At 60.6% G+C, this 19481-nt stretch overlaps 2 protein-coding genes and 1 long non-coding RNA gene across 9 annotated transcripts in view; 1 reads left to right on the top strand and 2 right to left on the bottom strand.

Annotated features, from left to right (window-relative positions):
- ATP2A1 (ATPase sarcoplasmic/endoplasmic reticulum Ca2+ transporting 1) overlaps positions 1-7154 on the bottom strand; it is a 15695-nt gene extending 8541 nt beyond the window's left edge. For both annotated transcript variants that reach the window (XM_042971021.1, XM_042971020.1), the window contains exons 1-8: positions 6802-7154; positions 6440-6457; positions 5958-6040; positions 4428-4532; positions 3596-3734; positions 1585-1665; positions 642-727; positions 189-486 (exon numbers count right to left, since the gene is read on the bottom strand). In XM_042971021.1, the coding sequence (XP_042826955.1) occupies positions 189-486; positions 642-727; positions 1585-1665; positions 3596-3734; positions 4428-4532; positions 5958-6040; positions 6440-6457; positions 6802-6919 (928 nt within the window). In that variant the 5' untranslated portion in view covers positions 6920-7154. The remainder of the gene's footprint in view (positions 1-188; positions 487-641; positions 728-1584; positions 1666-3595; positions 3735-4427; positions 4533-5957; positions 6041-6439; positions 6458-6801) is intronic.
- LOC122234519 lies at positions 5885-11069 on the top strand. Its single transcript, XR_006212285.1, has 3 exons — positions 5885-5999; positions 6452-6541; positions 10731-11069. It is a non-coding gene; the product is annotated as an uncharacterized LOC122234519 (long non-coding RNA).
- On the bottom strand, positions 11057-19481 carry SH2B1 (SH2B adaptor protein 1). 6 transcript variants are annotated; one of them, XM_042971022.1, is made up of 10 exons: positions 19138-19481; positions 16101-17128; positions 15739-15840; positions 15398-15489; positions 15110-15285; positions 13266-13478; positions 12870-13081; positions 12531-12758; positions 12020-12119; positions 11750-11841 (listed from the first exon to the last, which is right to left on the bottom strand). In XM_042971022.1, coding segments are annotated over exons 2-10 (2064 nt in total). In that variant the 5' UTR covers positions 17040-17128; positions 19138-19481; the 3' UTR covers positions 11750-11839. The 6 variants fall into 6 exon arrangements, with proteins under 6 accessions (XP_042826961.1, XP_042826960.1, XP_042826959.1 ...); XM_042971023.1 differs by lacking the exon at positions 19138-19481 and adding an exon at positions 17497-19086; XM_042971026.1 differs by lacking the exon at positions 19138-19481 and having other exon boundaries at positions 11724-11841; positions 12587-12758; positions 13275-13478; positions 16101-19086.

The following is a 19481-nucleotide window of genomic DNA, read 5'->3' as shown; positions in this document are numbered from 1 at the left end:
GGGGAGGAAGAGGAAGGAGTGAGGACTCAGTGACAGGGGAGAGAGGGAGACCTTGTGTGGTAGGCTGAATAATAGCTCCCAAGGCAATCAGGTCCCGATCCCTGGAACCTGTAAACGTTACCCTACTTGGAAAAGGGGTCTTTGCAGATTAGATTAGCCGATGGGAGGAGAGAGAGAGCTCGCCATACCTTCTGGGATTGCAGCCACAGCCAGGGCCACGGCAATCTTAAAGTAGTAGATGGCACCCCGCAACCAGGAGCCGCCGTGGACGGGATCGTTGAAATGGCCGATGTTGATGAGCCAGACGGCCACACAGATGAGGGAGATGACCTTGGAGAGCTGCTCCCCAAACTCATCCAGCTTCTGCTGCAGAGGGGTTTTGTCCTGTTCCGTGGCAGCCATCTGGTCACGGATCTTCCCAATCTCGGTGCTCACACCAGTAGTGGCCACGATGCCTAAGGCCTTGCCAGCTGCGATGTTGGTACCCTGAGACGGTGAATGAGAGGCGAGGAATCAGGCGAGAGGCGACCCTCACGCCGCATCCTCCCAACTGCGGGCCTCATCTCTTCTCATGCCGCCATGTCCCTCCCACACCGGGGCCTCTGGCTTGAGCACACGACAGCTGGCCCTGCATGGCTCACCGAGAAAAGCATGTTCTTCTTATCCTGGTTGACAGCTCGGGGGTCAGGAACAGGGTCTGTGTGCTTGATGACAGATACGGACTCGCCTGTGGAGAAGGAGCCAAGGGGTTTTCAGATGACATCATGTCCTTCTCCCATCCTTCCCGCCCCTAACTCCCGCCCTGCTTGGCAGGACAGGGCCTGGTAAGGACCGAGCAGCAGTTCTGGGGGAAGTCTGAACTCTGGAAAAAGTGATGGGAAATCCATCACACTTAGAGTAAAAGTTGACCTGAGTCCCAGCTTAACCACTTACAAGCTGCATAGACTGGGATCTCTTAACCTCTGTTCCTCTGTAAAATGGAGGCAATATATATATAGACTTCGGAACAGGGTCTGGGCGAACATCGAACGAGCTGACGTATGTGTAGGTGCACAGTCAACGACAGAGCACGTTCTTGGGAAGGAGACGTCCCTACCGTGCCTCCCTCACCCCACTGGGCAGGGGCTCAGGGAGATGCCCCGGGCCGGCCCATCCTTGCCTCTTTGGCCCACAGGGAAGGCTCACTGGCTCTTCACCCTCTCTCTCCCAGTGGAGAAACAGAAGCAGCTGTGGTTTTAACCATCCAGACCCTCCATCATGTCCTAGAATCTATGGTTCCTCACTTGGGGGCTTTTGAGGGAACGGGAGAGTTCTCTGGGTGTCTGAATGCCCATGAGGAAGGACGGGGTCAATGACCATCTGGAGAGTGGACCATCAGCATACACATCCCGCCCTCTCCCATGACCCCTTGTTTCAGGCTTGCGACAGTGAACAAAGCTGAGCTACTCTGAGTGGGTCGTGTTGCTGGGTGTTCTCTGTCATCCACCTGGAATTTCCTCCCTGTGTGTCCCCTCAGCTCCCTGCCTCATCAAATCCTCCCCCCCGCCCCCTGCATGAAGCATCCTCCCACCCAGGCCCCCGGACCCGTCAGGATGGACTGGTCAACCCGGAGGGTGGTGGATTTGATGGACAGGATCCGGATATCTGCAGGCACTTTGTCGCCCACTGTGGGAAGAGTAGACAAGAGTGAAGTCAGTTGAGGAAGGACTTTTCTTCCTGCCCAAGAAAAGCCCAATCTTTGTCTGACTACCTTACCTCGTCCTTCAGGTCGCCAGGGCTGGGTGCCCACCCTGGGCTTGTGTCAGGCCCTTGGTGTGGGTTGCTGAAGCCCTAGCAAGCACCCCCCCCCAACATTCATTCCAATTGCCCCCTTGTCGCTTTTCTCCCCCTGGGGCTGTGAGCCCGTGAGTGGGCCCTGGGCACTGCCTGGCACATAGCACGTGCTGGATAACGTGCACCGAGTGGCCAAAAGGAAAATTAGGAATGGTCCAGTTGTGTAACGGGACAGCAAAACAGAGAGGGAAACAAGAGGGAGAAAAGTGAGGAGAGAAGGGCAAGAAAAGAACTGAAGAAAACGGTAAATTTGAGGGACGCGCATCCGGGGGAGAGAATGCCATGGAAACATGGGGCAGGGGAACAACAAGAAACGGGAGAAAACATGGAAATTGAGAAAATCAGTGTCAAGCAGGACAAAAGCTGGAGCAAGGGGGAAAGGGGAGAAGGGAAGAAGCAGGAGGAGAGGGAGGAGCCGCAGGGGCAGAGGGCGCAGGTCCAGCAGGGCCTGGCGGAGGCCGCACGACCACACGCACGTTAGAAACCCGCCAGGCCTTGGTCTGAGCACCTGAGGGAAGGCGGGAAGCCTCGGTGAGTGAGCTGGGGAGATGATGGGAGAGCAGGGGAGGTCTGCAGGAAACAAGGAATAGGGGGTGGGCTGGGGAAAGCCGAGCAAGCGTGGGGGCAGGCCACGGGAGATCCACGGGGGTGGGTCAGTACGGGAAACCACCTCGTGGGTGGGCTGACAAGGCGGGTAACGCCCCCCTGGACTTCAGGGCCTCTGGGGAGGCTAATCACCCCCCAGGGGCTCTGCTAATCCCGCCTGGTCCCACAGAGGGTACTGGGGACAGGGTTCGCGGGGCCGTTTCCCTTTCCCTGTTTCTAGGGTCCCTCCTCCTATGCCGGAGGAAGCTGACGGAGGAGGGAGGAGGTGGCCACGGAGTTGGGCGGGACACCCTGTCACCCAAGCCCCAGCGATATTTATAGACGTTCATGGCGCTGACTCCAAACTGTCACCGTGGCAGGGCGGCCCTGTAATGGCGCAGCGGGGTCTTCAGCCCGCCCTCCCTCCCTCTCCCCAGGTTGCCCATGGTGGCAACTTGGGAGTCTTGTGGAAGGAAGGAGGCCTAGATCCATCCCCCTATGCCAGGGCCCTAGAGATGTGGGAAGGCCTGTGCGGGGCCAATATAAAAACCGCTGAAGGGGGCAGAATCCCAGTAATCTTAGCCACCGGCCCCCACCCCTCCCTGGTCAGGCATTAAGTGTCCCTCACCGGAGAGGCGGGGCCCCTCCTTGAGCTCCCTCCTCCCAGGTCCCGTGCTCCCTGCTGGGCCCTGAGTTTCCCTTACATGGTTGGGGGCTTGAGCCTTCGGCCCCCCTCCTCCCTTCTACCCTCACTCCTTCCCCTTCAAGAGGCCTCAAGGGCACTGAGAGGTCAAGATTTAAAGCTGACCAAGCTTGGGGGTGGGTGGAAGGAGCGGGAAGCCAGGCTTCGGGAGGGGGGTGGAGACGGGGCCATTGGCAGGGACTAGGTTCCACCTGTTGCTTGCAAGTGCTGGGTGAGAGGAGGGGGAGCAAGGGGTCCGCCTGGAGCGTCAGGGACAGGACTGGCTGTTCCTGCTGAGACTCTGACGGGGAGGGGTGCTGTGGCCACTGTGCCCTGGGGTGACCTCCTGAGGAGTCTGGGAAGGAGAGGCAAAGGTTCCACCATCCTGGCTACCTCCCGGACACCAGGATCAGGGGCCCCCACCCTCAACATACACATCCTCCCTGTCTTGAACTCAAGGCCTCCCTTCCTGGACCACTCACTCCCATCACTCACCAGCCACCTCCACAATGTCCCCGGGGACAATGTCCCGAGCCTTGATCCTCTGTACTGTCTTGCGGTCAGCCCGGTAGACTTTCCCCATCTCGGGTTCATATTCCTTCAGAGCCTCAATGGCATTCTCTGCATTACGCTCCTGGAGGGACAGGGTGGAGGAGAGGAGGGTCATCAGAGGGAGGAAGGTTGTAGAAGGGGAGGGGACTGGCCGGGGAGGATTAGGGGCAGGGGCCAGAGTCCTCGGAGAAACAGGGACAGGACAGAGGAAGAGCAGGTTATGCAGTCCTGACTTCTGACACAGGGGAGTAAGACACACCTACCACGTGAAGGTAGGTGTGTGTGTCGAGGAAACTGTCACTTATGGCTGAAAACAGGTAAGGATGTTCAGAGGAGAGAAGAAAAGAGAATCAAAGAAAATCTGAAAGCAAGGGGCAGGAAAAGTAGAGGGTGGTAAGGTAAGAAGGAAAATCAAACTACATTTATTGAGCTGCTACTATATGCCAGGCACGGGGCTGGCTACTTCACACTCATCCTGGTACATTTCACCACAACTCTGAGGGGTAGGATTGTTAACCCCACTTTATGGATGAGGAAACTGAGGCTGAGAGAGGTGAAGGAACTTGCCTGGGTTATCCAGCCAGCAAGTGACAGTGGGAACACCAGTCTCCCCCCGCCCCCCCTTTCCCACACTCCATCCCCTTTCCAAACCTGGCATTAGGAACAGAGAACAAGGCAAGCCCAGAGGAAGTGACGGAGGAGGAGGAGACTGGGAGGGAGGATGGCTTCACGTTTAGTGTCAGGATGTGAGGACTGAGGCGGGGTCACTGCTAACCTGCCAAACCCCCACGATGGCATTGGCGATGAGGATCAAGAGGATGACAAAGGGTTCAACAAAGGCAGTGATGGTCTCTTCACCTTCCTCGAACCAGGCCAGCACCTGGGAGCAGGGGAAGGGAGAATAACAGGTGATATAGCCCCCTGAACACATAAAGAAAGGCAGTGAGGCTGCGAAAGTGTGCAGGAGGCAACAGGGCTGGGCATCACGCGGGTACCGCAGCCCCCCATCAGTCTGAGGTCCTACGCGCTCCAAAGTGCAGACTCACAGGGGCACAGCCACAGCTGTTATGCAGCGCGAATGTGCAGGTGTAGACGTGTACAGCTCAGGGTTTAACTGGGAATGCTTTCGGATTTCCCTGGCCGAGCTGTTGGCCTGGAAACAAAGCTCGCAGGACACCCAGGCCAGCGACCCCCCACAACCACATCCATCCCATGGGAGACAAAACTCCACAGGGAAAACCCTGTGGTCCTCGCGGACGCTGCCCCCCCGCCCCCCCCCTCCCGCCAGCCCTCCCCAACAGCCCAAGGCAGGGAAGCTCCAATTTCATGAGGGAGCAGGAGGGGGGATAGTGTTACGGGGCCTCCTGTACACACCCCACCCCAGCTGTTGCCACTGCCGGGCAACAGCTACAGGCAAATGTCAAGGAGCAAATCTGAGAAGGGAGAAGGGAGGCCCTGCCAGCTAGTACTCAGGGGCCTCCAGGGCCTCCATGACGGAGAGCAGGGGACAGGGAGACATCTTGGCCCCCAGTCTTGTCTTCCAGCAGGACTAAGATGTTAAGGAGGAAACTCTAAAACATGGGCTGCTGGAGTGCTCGGTGTCGAGGGGGGCTCCTGGGCCAGACAGGTGTTGGTCCTGCCGCTAGGAGGGGCCCGGCGAGGACGAGTAAGGTCAGGCCAGCGGGGTGAAGGGGGGAGGGGGGGCCCCAGGAGTCCCAGTCTGGACAGCGGCCGGCAGCGAAGCCGGGAGACAGGGAAGGGGTCCGGCTGGGCCTTCTGGCACATCTGGGGGCACCCTCACACCAGCAGCTCTTTCCCGCCTCTGGGAGGGAGTCTTTGCCCTGACCAATCGGCGCCGAGAGGGCGGGGCAGGGGGGCCAGGAGGCACGGGGATTGGTGGAGCGGCTGTGCGCCCCGGGGCATGCCGGGAGCGGCGGTGGCCTGAGCGCAGCCGTGTCTGAGCCCTGAGCCGGGGAGCCCAGCGTTTGAGGGGGGTAACCCGAGCCCTCGAAGCCCTTGAAGCTGCGGGGGTGGCTTAGCTTCAGTGTTTTGGCCGAGAACACCCTTAAAGCTTAAAATAAAACCTGCCTGTGGGGTGTGGGGAGGACCGAGGCGTATGCGCATCAGCACGCCCCCCTCCCCGCCCCATACCCTCCTCGGCTCTGGTTTGGGGAACAGGATGCCGAGGGCTTGGACCAGAGGGGCCGGAGCCCCCACCCTCCGCCCCCCGCCCCCCGCGGCCCCGTGGATGCTCCAGATCCCGGACCCACACCCCGGCCGGCCCCAGATGCCCTCCCACACTTACGAAGGAAATGCAGGCGGCCAGGAGAAGGATCCGCACCAGGAGGTCTTCAAACTGCTCTATCACCAACTCCCACAGGGACTTCCCTGGGAGAAGAGGCAGGGGAGGGGGCCCCCACGGTTAAGGTCTGGTGGATGAATGGCTGGGACTCCGGGTGCAGGCTGGGATCCAGGGGCTGAGAGTGGCCTGATTTCCACAGCCTAAGCAGGAAGGTTCTGGGGGTGATGGGCAAGCCGCTTGGTACTGAGAGAAGGACTGAGGGAGCTCGCCAGGAGTCCAGAAACAGGCTCCCCAAAGTTGTGGTTAGTTGTTCAAGGGCTGGAGGCCTCACAGAGAAAGTACCTGGAAACTCCTGCCCCCAGCCAGCCTTTAACCTTTGGGGAGGGTATTTGCCCCAGGAGTCAGTCGGGAGAAGGTGGGGAGAAGGGAGTGGGGGGTGTGGGGAGGAGTGTCATTAAGAGAGTCCAGAGATTCCAGTAACTTACCTTCCTCAGCAGGGAGCTCTACCCAGGGAAAAAGAAGAAAAGGACACATTCATTTGGGGCTCAGTCTAATGCCCCCCCCCCCCCCAGGATTCTGGGGCTAAGGTAAGAGAATCAGGTCACCAAAAGGGCATCTGAGGTTCACCAAGGTCATCCCAGAAAACCTCCCAAAACTCTGAGCCTCAGGGACCCTGTTTTGTCAGTATCCTCTTAACCCCTGCAGTCACCGGACCATGGCCAACCTCTTCCCTGAGGTACTCGGGAGGGAGAGACTCCAGTGTGTCTAAGTGTGTGAGTGTGCGTCTATGTCTGTGTTGTGGGGGAGCAAGAGGGCGTTACCAGCCTTTCATCTAAGAGACACTTACCATTGGGGCCGTATTTCTCTAGGTGCCGCTTCACTTGGTCCGGCGTCAGGCCTGTAGTCTCGCTCACCCCAAAATAGGCCAGACATTCTTCTGTGGTCTTGGAGTGTGCAGCCTCCATTGTGCTCCCTTCCTGGGGGCCAGGGGGCGGTGTGCTCCTTCTGGGGAGTTCTCACGCGTTGGGGGTCTTCCTCAGTGCGTCCAACTGCCTGTTTGTCTGGGTTTCTTGTTTTTTCTCTCCTGCCCCCCCCCAGGATTTTCTTCCCTCCACGAAGCTCTGACCCCCGTCCCACTTGCAGCAGCCGGCCACCCCCCCAGCCCCCAGCTGGTCCTTATGAGGGAGTAGGGGGGGCCAGGCTCCCCCCGCCCACATCAGGGATTGGCTGGCTAAGACTCCAGCAGGAGGGGTCAGAAGAGAGATATTTCTGCTGACAGAGGGGGAACAGTGGGGCTGCAGCCTGAGATGTCACTCATGAGGGAAGCTAAGGTGGCCCCAGCCCCAGGGAAGGGGGGGCAGGGAAAGACTTCACTTTCTGTCTTCTGCTGACCCCTCCCCCAATTGCCTGGACTTCCTCGGTTGTACGGAACTTCCTGTTCCAAACTCATGCCCCCAGTTCTTCCCCACTTCTACCCTCAGGCCTCCACCCTTCTCTTTCCCCGACCCCCATCCCGTTCCACCCACTCTCAACCTGTTTCTATTGTGACAGTCTCCTTCTTCCTCACCCAGTTTGCAGATACTCCAACCTGCAGGGGACTGGAGAGGGGGACAACATCCTTTTGGGGGCCAGAGGAAATGGTTCTAGAGGGACAAGGGGAAGTAGGGAGGGGAGAGGGTCAAGGGGACAGGGCAGAAGATGGTAACCCTACCCTCGGGAGGGGTTGCTGCAGCCATCAACAAGGGATTTAGTGTCCAAGCCCTGGTGAGCAAAGCCAGGACTGCCTGTCTCTCCCCCAAACTACCCCCCCCCCATTGCTCTAACTCAGCCTCTGGGAATGTAGCCTTCGGGGGCCCCCCCATCCCTGATAGGGAATCCCCCCCCAAGAAAATGGGATACCCAGACAGCCAGGTAATCCAAGAGGCTACAGAATGTGCTGATGGCAGAGGGAGAGGGATAAATGTTTCAGGCTGGGGGCGGGAGTCACCCCCAGTCATGGAATGAGGGTCACCTCATCCCCCACTGTATTCTTTAATTCAAGGGTCTCACATGGAAGACCCCAGATGATGTGTGGTCTGCACTCCCCCCGACCCTGAAGTATCTCCTCCAGGGGAGAGAGGGTCAGAGCTGCTCAGGTGCCGGGCACGTCCCACAGGAAGAGGCATGAGGGAGGAAGGGGTGTCAACGGAAGGGGGCTGGGAAGCTGGATAGGGTAGAGGTCCCGGACGGAAGGAATGGGGAGGGGGCAGCTCGATGGGGACAGGTCTAGGGGAAATAAGGACAGAACAGAGCTGGGGAAACAGAGACAGGGCTGCCCGGGTCAGAGGGAAGTCTGAGGAGCAATGGGGAAAAGGGACAGCAGGGAGCTGGCATGCGGCAGCCAGGTGGGTGGGGGCCCAGGGCTGGGTGCAAAGCCACAAGTTGTTGCTGAGCGGCTGGCCTTGGTGTCAGCTTCCTCGTAGAAGCAGCTGCTCTGAGCCCCCCACCCCCACCCCTGCTCCGGGATGGGGGCGTCTTTTGGTTGCTACCAGGGCAGCTGCTGGAGGAGCAGAGGGTAGCCTGGGCTGTGGGCAGGGGAGGAAAGGAGGGCGGAGAGAGGAGAGAGGTTCCGTGAGAGTAGCAGTGGAAGGTCAGGGAAGGGAAGAAGGAGCCTCAAGTCCTTCCTGCGTCTAGGCCTCCAGCTTCCTAAGATGGACAGTCAGCAGTCCGGGCCACTGAAAGGGTTCTCCAGGCTGCTTCCCTCCCTGGCACTCAAGTTCCTAAGCAGACAATGACAGAGGAGACGGCGAGCAAAGGAAAGGGTATCCTCACTTTGGGGGAGCGGGCTGGCCAGCAGGGGTGGGTGGCACTTAAGGATTTAGCCCCCCATACTTATCCTTCTCTCTGCCTGGACTTGGCGGGGAGGGGAGCCTTCTGGGTGAGTTGAGGACACGGTGCTCCTTCTGTCCCCCTTTTCATGGTTCTAACAAACCCCTCCCTTAAGCTGTGACCTGGGGATGGGGGCTCAGACAGTGGGGTCACATCCACAGGCACCTCCATCTGGCCCAGCACCCACCTTCTTAGGCCAGAATCAGGCTCAGCATCTGCCAAGCCTTTTGGTGCTCTCTGGCTTCTCCCCGCCACCACCTGGAGAAGTGACAGGGGCACAGTCTTAAAGGAGCAGGAATGCCCAAACATGGAGAAGGGGGGGGAAGACTGGAGGGATCGCAGCTTTGAGGGAGTTGAGAGCAGGAGGCCGAAGGGAGGAAGGCTTTACAGGACACTGCTGCCAGCCGGGCCCTTTAAGGTGACTCCTACCTCCCCCAACTTCCCAGAGGGAAAGCTGAAGCCAGAGAGGGAGAGCCACACGACAAGAGCTGCAAAAGGCTGGCCGTCAGGGAGCCTGGGGGTGCGGACCGGGAAGGCACTGGTTCTCTTGGATCCCTCCCGCTGGGGTCTCCAAGCCCACGGTTGTGGGTGTGCCTCCCCTCCTATGAGGGCTGAAGCTAATGGGAGAGGCCTGGTCCTGAAGGACAGGGACACAGAGCCTGGCCACTCCCTGACCGGTCCCGAACTTCAGCTCAACCATCCTTACAGCAAGGCTAGAGGGAAACAGTCTCTGAGGCTCTTCCAGCCAAGACATGCAGGTCCTGGAGTGCGGGGTGCTCCTTGTCCCCCTCCCCCACCCACTTCAGAAGGCAGGTTCCTGACGCTGGCGGGGTTTAGGGGGAGGGGGAGCCTCATAGCACCAGTTGCTGCTAGATTAGGAGGGGATCATGTCCTGCTTACCCTGGGGCGCCACAGCCTTCACTCACCACCTCACTTTCCAGAATACAGCACCCAGATGTCCATACCATCCCCTCCTTTGCAAGGTCAAGTCTATCCCCAGTCTCCTGAGGCCAAGGTGTGGGGGAGCCCCAGGGATTAGACAAAACTGGGAGAGCCAGCAGGCTGCCCCCAGCTAGCCCCCAGCCTGGGTGGCCTGTGAGCCCAGCTGTCTCCTGTCCATCTCCCAACAGGACGCAAGGCCCAGAATAGCAAGGTCATAAGCATGGGTAGGGCCTCCTGGAGATGGGAAACGGTGGCTGAGGGGCGTGAGAACGTAGGCTCCCTGCTTCCCCGGGGAAGGAAGGTGAGAGGCAGCGCTGGGTGGAGGTGGGGAGGGGAGAGGGCGAAGCACGACAGGCGGGATTCTTCGGAACCCGGCCCCTCCTTGTGGACACCCACCACCCGCAGGGCTGGGAAACCCGTGGCTGCAATTCAGCTCAGAGAGCAGAGCCTGGGTTTAATGGGGGCGCTGCAAGGAGTGAAAGGGGTTGCAAACTCCTGCCCACGGGGCTGGGAAGGCCACGTGAGTGAAGTGGGCCAGTAGGGATGGAGCAGACGTGGAAAGAGAGCGGAGGAGCACGTGAGGGTGGATCTTCTGATTTTCTGGAGAAGGCAGTCATCTGAACTTGTAGGTGAAATCCCAATGGAAATACTATCCAGGCCAAGCAAATCATCAGCAGCTCCAACCCAAACGAAACTTCCCATTTTACAGGTGAGGATACTGAGGCCTGGAGAGGCTAACACCTGGCCTAGGCCAAACAGCAAAGGAGAGGAAAAGCTAGGAGTGAAAGCCAGTGCTTTCTGTCATCTACCCCCCAGCTTGCCAGCCTGGCCCCGAGAAGGGGAGCAGCCAGCCTGCCCCGGGCCCCTCTGCAGCCACTCTGTGGCTGCCACATTCAACCTCTGCCAACACGGCCACTATGCCCCAACCCGGCCCCCACGATCTCCCTCTGCCTGCTTTCTCCCTAGGGTGGGAAGCCTTAACTGAAGAACTTAGAGCAAGAAGGGTCCTTGGAGGTTGCCGATCCTGCTGTTCACTGTCCGGTCCCGTTAAGAGAACTTGGCCGCAAACCCCGAGAAGCACTATTGGGCTCTGCACTTACTGCTCAACAAACAGGACCGCCCCCGGGGGAGCAATGGGCCGAAAGCACAGGGCTAGAGGGCAACAGGGACTTGACCTGACGCAGCCTTCTGGCCTCTCAGCTCTGGAGCAGGCAACGCCGAGTGGGCTGCTTTCCTGCCCCACCTGCCCCAGCCCCCGCTGCAAACAGTGGCCACAGCCATCACGACGGAACTGAGATAAACCCTTTTATTTATTTATGCTTCTCCATTTTGTTTAAAACAACAACAACAACCACCTTAATATAACGGACAGCCCTTCCCCCTCACCCTTCCTCGGGCTGGGGGGGTGGTTAATGGGGAAAAGGCCCCCAGGGGTGGGGCTGACCATAAGAGCCCCTCAGGGAGGTAATGGAGCCCAAATCCCCTGCCCAGGGGATGGGGCGCCTGTAGTGTACGAACCGGGGAGTTAACAGGGCTCTCGAACCTCTTCTTGTACCAACATATATGCCCTTGGCCGTCAAGGGTCAGGAAGCACGTGGGGAGGGGATTCCTACCGCTCCTCTACATCCCTGCCCAGCCCCAATCTCATGAACTAAGGGCTGGGGAGCAAGAAGAGGGGAGAAAGAGCGGGGTAGGGTGTCTCACACGAAGGAGTACTGGTTATTAATGGCTCTGGGATGGCCCCCTTCTTCTCCATCGCCCCCTAGTGGTAACTGCTGCAGCTGCACCATTGGGGTGGCCCCGGGGTCCCCACCAGATCCAGCGCCTCCCGGGGCCTCCGTGCCTGGTGCTACGGCCTCTTCCAATTCAACCACGGGGACCAGCTCAACCACGGGGACCAGCTCTTCCTGGACCCCTCCACTGCCCGCTTTCTCTTTCTCTTGCCTCTCTTTGGCTGCTGCGGCTGCTGCTGCCGCCACTTCTGGCGCCCCCGACGCCTCTTCTGCCCCAGGATGTGGGGGATCTGTCCATGAAGGGGGTTCAGGGGGCTGGGGTGGGTCATGGGAGGTGTTCGGTTCTGGATAGGAATGGTAAGAAGACAGACTGTGGAGGGGAGGCCAGCTCTTGCGGCGGCCTCCCCTGCACTCATCCCCCCAGAAGCCACGTGCTATCTCCCCCACATCCCGTCTCCTGAGCAACCCCCCCGTCCATGGAAGATGGATCATGGGCGGCGGTGAGAGGAGGACCACACTTACACACAGTCACTCGCTCCGAAGGGCATGAGGGTGGAGGAGGCATCGGGGTAGCATCGATCTCCCTCGCACACCCCTGCATGGCTCCCGGCCTGCTCCCGGCCTGGGGGAGGGGGAGGGGCAACGTGGGGACAGATGGGACGTTGGGGTGGGGAAAAGGAGAGATCAGACAGGGACGTCAGACATCGAGGGAGGAGGGGGGGGGGATCAGACCGAGCATCCCCCAGGAGGGCAGGCCCAAGGTGAGATTGTGACAAAGGGCAAAGACAAGGCTGGAGAGGACCGATCCAAGAGACACACAGATGATGGAACAGAGGGGTCTGATGGAATGGGGATGCACCGGCCCAGCTTCTGCTTCCTCCCGGCTCCAGTGAGGAACCTCTGCCTCCCTACGTCCTCAGTGTCCTGCTTCCCCTCCGAAAGCCCAACACCCAGGAGCCTGCTCTGCCCTACTCTCCCTGACGAAGCCTCTCCTCCTCACAGCCCCCCCGCCCCGTCTTGCTGGCACACACACCTCCTCGCTTCTTGGGTGCACGGGCACCTCCTCCCCTGCAGACCTGCTCTGCTCACCCTGCTGTCGCTGGGAGGACACGACATAGCTGACAAGAACAACGTCACTGGAGCCTCCAGACTCCAGAGGGATGGGGTGCACTCGGAAATGCTCGAGCATATCGAAAATGGACTGGAACCACAAGTGCTGGACCCGGCACTGACCCTCCTCGTTCAGCGACAGGCGCAGGTGCTGAGGGCAGGATGAGCAGAGTGAAGCGGGAGCCCCTCTCCCCTGCACGGCCACGTTCCCCCGCTCCACCCGCGGGCTCGCTGCGTGCCGCACGGCCTCTTCCTCACTCACCTTGGCCTTGCCCTGGAAGTTGAAAGTGAGGACGTATTCACCCCGTCTCGTCTCACTCTGACGTACCAGGAAGACGCCATGGGAGCCGGTGCCTCCGGCCAGCACTAGCTGGGCGGCCTTGAGTCGAGAGAGCATCCCGTGGAACCAAGGATACCCTGAGAGGGGCTGGTCCCCTTCACCTCCCTCTGACTCCCCCTGGAACAGGAATGATCCTTCAGGAAGGAGAGAGGGAGGGAAACCGGGGTGTCAGGGAAGCCTCCCCCATCCTGGGAGAAGAAAAGCCTTGCTTTCCCCTCACACGTCACCTCCCTCCCCCGGGTCAGATCCTTCAGGATCCCGAGAGGAGAGTCTCCCGAGGGCGGGCAACCGGGCCCGGACGCAGACACACACTCTCACCTCTGGTACCTGTGGCCGTCTCCGGAGTGTCCGGGGGTGGGTAGGGAGCTGAGAGGGGATGGGCTGTGCCCGCTGGGGGTCCCTCTTCGATGGGGACACGGGGGGGCAACTCGGGGGGAAGCAGTTCCATGGAGTCAAAATGGGAGGCGGCGATGGAGGCGGAGCCCGGGGAGATGGACGCCGAGGGGCGGTCTGAGAGGCCCCCATAAGCCCCTGGAAAACAAGGGAGGAGGGCCAGGTTGAGAAGCCGAGAAACTACTCTTTGCCAGGACTGGTCGGCCACCAGCCAGCCTGTCCTGCGCGCACCGGCACGGCCGGCCGGCCGGAACGCCGGGTCCTTCTGTCGGCGGTGGCCGCTGCTGTTCTCCCCTTCCGGCTCCCGACTCCTGCCTCAGGCCCTGCTGAGGGACCACAGACGGACGTCCGGGCCTGGAGTCCAACGCACCTCTAGTTTCTCTGAATCGACAGCTGAAATGACAGCGACTGTCGCGGAGGTGGGCGTCGCGAAGAACCCCTCGGATATTTTCGCATCACATAGGGTCCTTTTCCGGCCTTCAGGACCAACTCTCCAACCCTCAGAGACGTCAGAGATCCTCCTACCGACCTGCCCAACCTAGGCGACCTGACCTTCACGTTGACTCGTGTCCCTGTGCCCTCCATGCTAGCCTGAGCATCCTGTCCGATTTGCCCAGGGCTCCCCTGCCCCCATTGCAGGGCTGTGCTCTCGCCCTCTGCCTCCTCCTCCGAGCCCTGTTCTTTCCTCTCACCTCCTCTGTGTAGTATCCTGTCTATCCCACCTTCCGCGACTCTCCGCTTCCTCTGAGCTCCCGGGAAGCTCTCTGCCTGTGCTGCTCAGAAACACTAAGTACAGGCTCTCCGTGTGAGCGTCCTGCTTTCCAGAGGGAGCGAGAGCCCGTCAACTCAACTAGACCGGGAGCCCACGGAAGGCAAGAAGCCCGTCTCAGGCATCTCCGGGCTCCCCTATCCTGCCCCAGAGCCTCGCACAAGGTCAGGGAGGTAGCAGGGCATTGCGGAATGTCTGCTGGTGGCAGGCCTGAGCCTACGGCAATGGCGTACGTTGTCAGCGCTCAGAAGACAGGTGTAGTGGTGCAGGAAGCGGACCAGCGTGGCCCCCGTCTTTGTCAGTGACTCTCAGGTGACCTCAGAAAAGCCATTTCCCCTCCCTGGTCTTAGCTGCCTGAGGGGTCTGGAAACGAGGAGATTGGACCTAATGACTCGTAAGGTCCATCCTAGCTCCAACATTCTTTAATCCATTTGTTTCCTCAGTGATCACAGCCAGGCACCGTGAACCCTAGACCCAGAACAGAGGAGCAGGAGAGAGAGTATAATGGAGTCTACAAAGGTGAACTGGGCCAGGCAGATGCATGTCTTTGGGCGTGCCTGTGTGTGGGTAGGGCCTGTGCATCTTTAGTCAGGCCAAGAAGTACAGAGTCGAGAGAAGATCTCGTGCCGTTGACACGTGTACAGAAATGCACAGTAAGAACCAAACAAAGATGTGTACAAAGTGTTCCGGGAGCTCGGAGGAGGGAACCACTATGTCCAGCCAGAGTGGACATCTGCACAAGGCTCACGGAAAAGGAGAAAAGGCCGGACACGGAAGGCTGGACGGGAGTTCGCCCGGGGTTCGTGCGAGGCGGCGATGGCGACGGTTCTAAGTGGCAAACTGCGGTGTGGCACGTACGGGGACAAGGGACGGGCAGTCGGTGGGTGACAAGAGGCGGCTGAGGGGTGGGACTGGGGTGCGCGGTAGAGTCGGGAGGGAGGGCCTGGGCCTGGCACGGTGGGGTTCTGAAGTTCACAGCGCTCTAAGGCTCCGCCCTTACCCTGCGACAGGCGGTCATTGCTCTCGCTGGGTCCCAGCAGCAGATCCTGGCTGGGCAGGCTCTCTGAGTGATTGAGGCAGGGCAGCTCCAGGCTGTCTGTGTTCTCCCTCGTAAGGAATGAGGTCCCAGGGGCCAGGGGGAGGGTCATGGGGCGGGGACTGGTAGCGGGGCAGGGTCTGCAGAGACAGGGAAAATGGGGTTGTGAGGCAACTCACCAGTGACAGCCCCGAGGCTGCTCCCCACCCCCACCGGGTCCCCTCAGTGACAGCAGTCAGGCTCCTCACTCACCCCGGGCTCAGGCATTCTTGGATGTCAGACACCCAGGCCTTCACATGTAGAGCATCAACTGTCTCCAGGATGTACTCGGAAGGGCCTTCCACCTATGGGGACAAGAGGAGGCCCACGGGCCACTTCCAGGTCTGGAGGCCCTTAGCCACCCCTGCTGACAACAAGAACACCCTCCCCCGCTTTCCTCCCCCCGGAGGGGCCACTGCCCCACAGACACACTCTCGAGGCCCTGGGCAACATACTGGCACCTCCTGTCACCAAGTCCCTCGTTTCAGTGTGCTGTCTTAGCTTTCTCCCCAGAACGAGCGCTCCCCGAGGGGGCAGGAGCCCAGAGCCCCTACCTTAACCACAAACGTGTTCTCCCGGTCAGGCATCTCCAGGGCTGTGGTTGTCCGCACGTCCGTGATGGTAGAGCAGGGAATGCTGAGTCGAGGCCGAGACGCCTAAGTTGGGAAAGAAAGCAAGAGCCAAACTGTGCAGGGACCCCCTTTCACTTCCCTCCAGAGACCCATCTTTCCTCCCAAGCCCTAAGGGAGTCAGACAAAGGACCACAGCACTACTTTTGCGGTCCTGCCCACGGCTGCTACCCCAGAGTCAGGAGCTTTAGAAACGAAAGCGAGCAGGGCTACGCGTGTGGGCTGTCCCACTCCGGTGGCTCGATCGCCCCGCTCCCGGTGGTTCCCCACCCTCCTCGGGGCCTCACCTTGGGCGGTACAAAGAACTCCAGACGGCTTCCTCCTCCTCCTTCTCCTTCACTTCGAAGCAGTAAGCGACACTTCTGCCACTGAGGCTGCCCTCCTCCCCCTGAGGCAGGCCCCGCCGCCCCTCCTCCCCGGCCCACTCCGGCTGGGTCCGGGGCTGCCTCTTCAGCCCCCATGAAACTCAGCAGCTCTTCCCTCTGCACCATCCCTGCTCCATCCTTCAAGGCCCCCCCGCCCCGACTGAGTCTCAGCCTCTCAAATCGGTGAGTCCATCTGTCCCCGGGGGATGTTCCATCACTAACCGGTCCCCTGCCAATGGTCCCAGCCCCGCCAGAGGAGTTGGAGTTGCTGTTTCCACCCAGGACTGGGGGGCCCGAGGAGGTCTCGAGGGGCCCGGCTGGGGAGGGTGGGTCAACGGTCCCCCGCCACTGCAGGATGCCGCGGACTGAACCGCGGACCGAGCGACCCACGGAGCGGAGAGAGAAGCGTTTCTTTAGCTTCGGCTTCGAGGAGGTCGTAGAAGAGGAAGAGACTGAGGAAGGGAGGGGGCCGGCCAGGTCCTCAGATGATCGAGAAGGGCCCAGCACAGCCAGGGGCCCGCCCACCCTGCAGCTCTCAAGGGACAGGTCGTGTGGCGGGATCTCCACACCGGGACTCAGGGGAGCCGGGATGGGCGGTGAGAGGGAGCCGGAGGCCCGGGCCACCTCAGCCTCAAAATGCTGCAGGAAGAGCTCAGCAAAACGGCGGGAGAAGGCAGCCTCGGCCCCGGGCCCTGCATACTGGGGGTGGGAGGCCAGGTAGAGGCGAAAACGGCGGGCAAAATCCAGGGCGGCAGCCCGGGCGTGGGACTCACAGAACTCCCGCCAACTCGGGGGAGGGGGTGGTGGCAAAGGGGGAGGGGAGGGGGAGGCCCCGTCCTCCGGGGAAGGGGCACCATTCATGATGGTCCCCAGGAGGTGGAGAGGGGGAGCCTGTGGGGAGGGGCAGCAAAGAGGGAAGCGGCCAGAAGACACGGGGTGAGCGACAGCAGCTGCAGAAGGAAGAGAGGCACATACACCGAGTCACTGCTGAGGTGGGACTGGGGGCAGAGCCCCACCCCGAGCGGACTCCCCACTCTGGTCTGGACTCCTCGGAAAGCAGTGGGGAACACACCACACCGCCTCCCTTCCCTGTCCCAGAGCCTCACACCCCACACACCCCATTCAGCTGGCTCCCCGGGGGGAGGGAGGTGCACCTGCCCCGCTGCCTTCCCAACCCACTCCCCCTGGTTCTGGTTCCGGGAGCGACACGCGCCCGCAAAGCACCTGCCTCTAAAAAGGAGTCTTCACCACTCACACCACCTCCCTTCTCCAAAACAGGTCCTTCGAGGTTTATCACATGCTTCCCATGTGTTCTTACCTTTCCCTGCAACAGGCTTTAATAACCTTGATAATAGGTGAGGAAACCGAAGCTCAGAGAAGTCTCAGAACTCCAAGTCTACGGTTTTGCCCCCTGCATAGTCCTCGTCCCCAGGGACTGGCTGGACCAGCCTGTCACAGCCCCTCCCTGCCCCAGCTCTCAGGGAGCTAGGTCTGCAGCGCTTAGGGACCCTGCCTCGCGCGTCCTGAGGTCCAGCTCTGGGGAGGGAGTCTGCTCAGTCAAGAGGCGGAACGGATGATGGACTGAAACCAGAACGGTCCTGAAAGCGGACCCCAGGGCCCAGCACCCCAGCACGGTGTGACAGAGGCTTGGAATGGCCACAGCCCAGTTCTTTGTGCCTTCAGCCTGGGGCCCAGAAGCAGCAGCACCAGGCAGCACCAGGCGGGGGAAGACTGTGGGTTGGGTCAGGGCAAGTCTTTCTTGGCCACAAAGTAAATAAAACATAACAGGGAGCTGGGGCCCTAGGGTTTCTCACTTCCTCTTCTTTCACTGGGGAGGGTGCCCTAAAGGCTGGTGAGCCTGGTGGTTAAGGCTGTGGGACGTGGAGTTGGACCTGGGATGAAGTCCCAGCTCGGCCACCTATTAGCTGCGTGATCTTGAACAGATCCTATGTCCTCTCGGGACTGCGGGCGTGTATCTATAAAACAGAGCTCATGATCCCCAACTCCTAGACTCGCGGGGAGAATCAATCGGAACCTGTCAGGGCTTGGCAGAAAGCAAGCACACCATAAATGCCTGCCCCGTTATTACTATCTTTACGGGTTCCAATTTTTCCAAGAGAGAAATCAGAGAAAGGAAGAGGCTTCCCAAGCTCTTACAACTAGCAAGTGGCAGAGCTGGGCCTGGCATTTAGAACCCATGGCTCTTTGTTAGTGTTCCTCCCCCATATTACGTTGGATGATGACTGGCACCAGGGCTGCGGGGAGGACAGCTCAGGAAAGTCTCCCCAAACCTCAGACTCCTGCTCGGACCCACAACCAGCGACCCCTCCCCTTCCTCCTTGGCCTAGATCCTACACATTCAGATGGCTCCAACCACAGGGACAATTCCAAACCAACGAGAAGCCAGGAGACGCAAGAGTCATGGAGCACAGGGGAACCGAGCCAAGAGGTGCAGACGCAGCAGGGAGAGCGATCTCCAGGCAGTGGCCACCTCGGCTCACACAGGCCCGCCCAACCCTCTGCACCACTGGCAGACCCGGCCCCCTTCAGGCCCGCTGACCCTGCGGCTCCTGAGCTGGTGACTCAGTTTCTCTTCTGCCAAGCAAGCCTCAGACACATTCCCCCGGTGCACCTGCCTCTGGGCTCAGTTCTGAAATTTCCCGAAGGGCGGGTGGTGGAGGGTGCAGGCTCCGCTCCCGGCTCGGACCCTCTGGGCCCGGTGGTCAATGCACTCCGACCCGACCCTACTCCCTGGACACCCTCGACCCGCCCATTCCCCGGGGCCGCAGCCGCCTCGGGACCAGCCCGGTCTGCTGCACTCTCCGGGGCCGAGCGCCCCTCCTGCCTCTGCCCCCACCCCCCACGCCCGCCCCCACCCAGGGCTCCTCTCAGGCGCCGGGGCCGGGTCGCGGCGAGGGAAGAGGTACTTGAAGAGGGGGGGTTCCGGTTCCGGTCCCACCTGCATCTCGGTCCCCGCGGTTAGCTCCGGCGGCGGCGGCAGCTCCCGCTCCCTGCCCCTCCCCCCGCACTCCGCGACTAGCTCCCAGGCCGCTTCTGCGCAGGCGCCGGGACCCCTTTTCCCGTCACCGAAGGAAGCGACCATAGAGAAGAGCTGCGAGAGGGAAGGGCGCCTATACGCTCAGTTCCGCCACCTTCCTAGTCCGTGCAAACCCATCGAGTGCTGAGAGGGGGGTGACCCTCGGACGGCTGAGGGGCTTCTCCGCTTGCTCCTAAAAGGGACCCCGAAAGCAATCATGGGCAGGGGGTGGATGCCACCAGGCGGCCTCTCGAAGGAAAGTCGGG

The sequence above is a fragment of the Panthera tigris genome, chromosome E3 (assembly GCF_018350195.1).
Source record: "Panthera tigris isolate Pti1 chromosome E3, P.tigris_Pti1_mat1.1, whole genome shotgun sequence".
NCBI classification, from domain to species: domain Eukaryota; kingdom Metazoa; phylum Chordata; class Mammalia; order Carnivora; family Felidae; genus Panthera; species Panthera tigris.
This window is presented reverse-complemented; position numbering and strand designations above follow the sequence as displayed.